Source organism: Mus pahari, chromosome 14, assembly GCF_900095145.1.
Source record: "Mus pahari chromosome 14, PAHARI_EIJ_v1.1, whole genome shotgun sequence".
Classification (NCBI taxonomy): Eukaryota; Metazoa; Chordata; class Mammalia; order Rodentia; family Muridae; genus Mus; species Mus pahari.
In genome coordinates, this window is record NC_034603.1 from 35,669,155 (window position 1) to 35,672,240 (window position 3,086).

At 48.3% G+C, this 3,086-nt stretch overlaps 1 protein-coding gene across 1 annotated transcript in view; it reads left to right on the plus strand.

Moving 5' to 3' along the window:
- The first annotated feature begins 737 nt into the window (after nucleotides 1-737).
- Nucleotides 738-3,086, plus strand: part of Dhrs7c (dehydrogenase/reductase 7C) — an 18,123-nt gene continuing 15,774 nt past the window's right edge. The window contains exons 1-2 of the mRNA XM_021213781.2: nucleotides 738-879; nucleotides 1,097-1,256. Coding sequence (XP_021069440.1) covers nucleotides 1,103-1,256 — 154 coding nt within the window. The 5' untranslated portion in view covers nucleotides 738-879; nucleotides 1,097-1,102. The remainder of the gene's footprint in view (nucleotides 880-1,096; nucleotides 1,257-3,086) is intronic.

The window sequence follows — 3,086 nt, forward strand, 5'->3', positions numbered from 1 at the left end:
AAAGAAAGAAAGAAAGAAAGAAAGAAAGAAAGAAAGAAAGAAAGAAAGAAAGAAAGAAAGAAAGAAAGAAAGAAAGAAAGAAAGAAAGAAAGAAACGTACACCTCACAAAAGCAAGAAGCATGCTCAAGACCAGTGGTTCCCAACCTGTGGGTTGTAACCCCTCTGGGAGTCGAATGACTCTTTCACAGGGGTGGCCTAAGACCATGGGAAACCTCAGATACTTACATGGTGACTCAGATCAGTAGCAGAATTACAGTTATGAAGTAGCAATGAAAATAATTTTATGGCTGGGGGTCACTACACTAGGAGGAGCTGTATTAAAGGGCCACGGAATTAGGAAGGTTGAGAACCACTGCTCTATACAGTTCTCTTTCATGCCAAGGTTGGTTTCTTGTAGGTTCCACCCCTCAGACCAGCCTCCCTTGCTTCTCTTCCCCATCCCTACTGAGGAAGGGAAAGCCAGATGGCTCAGTGCCCACCTAGGTCTGAACCACCTGCAGGGACACCCCCTCCCCCCGCACAGGAAAGAAAGGCACAGGCATTTGTGCTGACAATCCCAGGAGTTCCTGGCATTGACTCCCGGCCCAAACCGTAGAGGAAACTCTAATAGTCCCACCAGCCAGCAGAGCTTTAAAAGTCCTGGCAAGAACCCTGAAATCAGACCCAGCCAGCATGTGTCCCTGAATATCAGAATAGACACTATATTTACCCTGAGAAGCCCTTTAGTACAACTGAGAGCTATAAATAACCATTAGAGCCCAAGCTAGTGGCCTTAACACATGGATTTTCCTTCCAAAAATGCAGACCCATTTTAATTAAATTTGTAATTACCCTTAGGGGAGGGCAGGCCCCCTGGACTCCTTCAGTGTGGAGACTCGGTGAGTAATTTCTGCTTGTTGAGCATTTGGGGAATCGCATGCTCCTTGCCATTCAGCTGGGAAGGACCTCCCGAGAGCCTGCAGAGCCCAGCTCCCTGGGGAAGAGACTCTGGGGCTTGGAAGGAGTGGATGCTGGTGGCTTCAACCTCCCCCTGCCCTGAGGGTTGCAATCAGGGCCTCTGCAAAGCCAATCCTTTGTCATCCCACTGTCCTGCAGAGCAAGATGGGGCTCATGGCTGTCCTGATGCTACCGCTGCTGCTGCTGGGAATCAGCGGTCTCCTCTTCATTTACCAGGAGGCATCCAGGCTGTGGTCAAAGTCTGCCGTGCAGAACAAAGTGGTGGTCATCACAGATGCCATCTCAGGACTGGGAAAGGGTAAGCTGGTTTTCCCCAGAACCTGTGCCCATCTCTGCCCCCAAGGGACCTGGAGGCAGGATGGGGTGGGGCATATCTGTTGGTAGAGAGGAATAGACTTCTGTTTAGGAGTCTGAAGCTTTCTGGCCAGGTGAACGGCAGGGTTAGAATGGCAGGATTGCCAACTCACCGTTTGATGTTAGAAAACATTGGGTTTGACTGCTTCAGGAGTTCCCAGAAATCTTGAAATGCTAAGCCCTTACTTAGTTGATGCTGCATACTGGATATGAGGCCAGAGGAGGATGCTGGATTCCAGTTCTGGTTCCAACACTTAACTAGCAGGTGTCTTCAGCTATAGGAGTTGACTGTCCCAGAGATCGATGGAGGATGACGGCAGCCTCCACTTTGGAACGCAGCTGTGAGCAACAAAGAAATTTGTACATGGGTGGGAGTCGGAGCAGCAGTGGCCACCATTCACATGTTATAAGAGAACACACATGTTTGTCACATGTGGTCAGGTTGAACACTTTTTTTTCAGAGTTCACTGAGCTCATCTCCATGTGTCACACTCTCCATCACACGCGACCACTGCTTCCCACCATCTCACCTCCTGGTCTTGAAAGCATTTTCACCCACAATCTCTTAAGTTAGACAGTCTTCCGGGCCCTTCCTGTTGCATCTGTGACTGCGCTGCCCTTTGGGTTTAGCGGGATTTTGTTATTCTTAATGAGAGCACTATAACCCTGTTATACAAATTCATGACACCTTCTGCTCTAATTTTTATTATTTAATCCAGCATAGACCACACACAGCTAACCAGCCACTAGTCACTCAAATGACACTCAGGTGTCAATAGGTCCACACACCTTCTAGAGTCTTGGAGGTAGAGGCACTTCCTCCCATGGTGTGGCCACTGGAAGAGCCTTTATGCCATCTCTGCAGTTTCTCCTGAGACTGCTGTTTCTTCTCTTGGAAGTCATCAGAGCCAGCATGTCTTCCAGCTGACAGGCCGGGTAAGGTCTCAGTGTCTGCTCTGGGTCAGCCTTGGCAGGTGAAGACATTAAGCATAGTGGGTTTGTCCTCTGGAGTTATTTCCTAAGAGACTATCCTGACTTGTTAGAGCTGGCTTTAAAAAGATGAACAGATTCACAAACCCAAAACTTAGCCTTCTCGAGGGCCAGCCAGGACACTCTAGTTTGCCCATCAGACCAGTCGCAAGACCACAGTGTTGTTGGAAAAGAGATGAGAGCAGCCCACCGGAAGCTGTTTATTCATAGGACAGACTTTCTACAAGTTGTTTGCCTAGATGCAGGCCTGGTCCCTGGAGCCTTCCCTGCCACCTTATCTATTCTGTCCCTTCAGGTGGCCCCCAGAGACCTGCCTTCTCACAACCTAAGGCTGGTGTCCTTCAGCCTAGTACCCCACACCCACCTCAATGCTTCTCCTCTAGTAAACACTCAAAATGTTTAATTTTGTTTTAAATTTGTAATGACCCCTACAGACTCATGCTTTGAATGCTATTTTGGAAGCTGTGGGGTCTCTAGGTCTATGTCACAGTGTTTCTCAACCTGTGGGTCACAGTGCCCCCCCCCAGAGACCATTGAAAAACACAGATATTTACATCATGATTTTGTAACAGCAGAAAAAGTACAGCTGTAAAGTAGCAACAAAAAAATAATTTTGTGGTTGGGGTAGTCACCACAACAGAGAACTGTAATAAAGGGTTGTAGCATTAAGAAGTTTGAGAACCAGCCGGGCATGGTGGTGCACGCCTTTAATCCCAGCACTCAGGAGGCAGAGGCAGGCGGATTTCTGAGTTTGAGGCCAGCCTGGTCTACAGAGTTAGTTCCA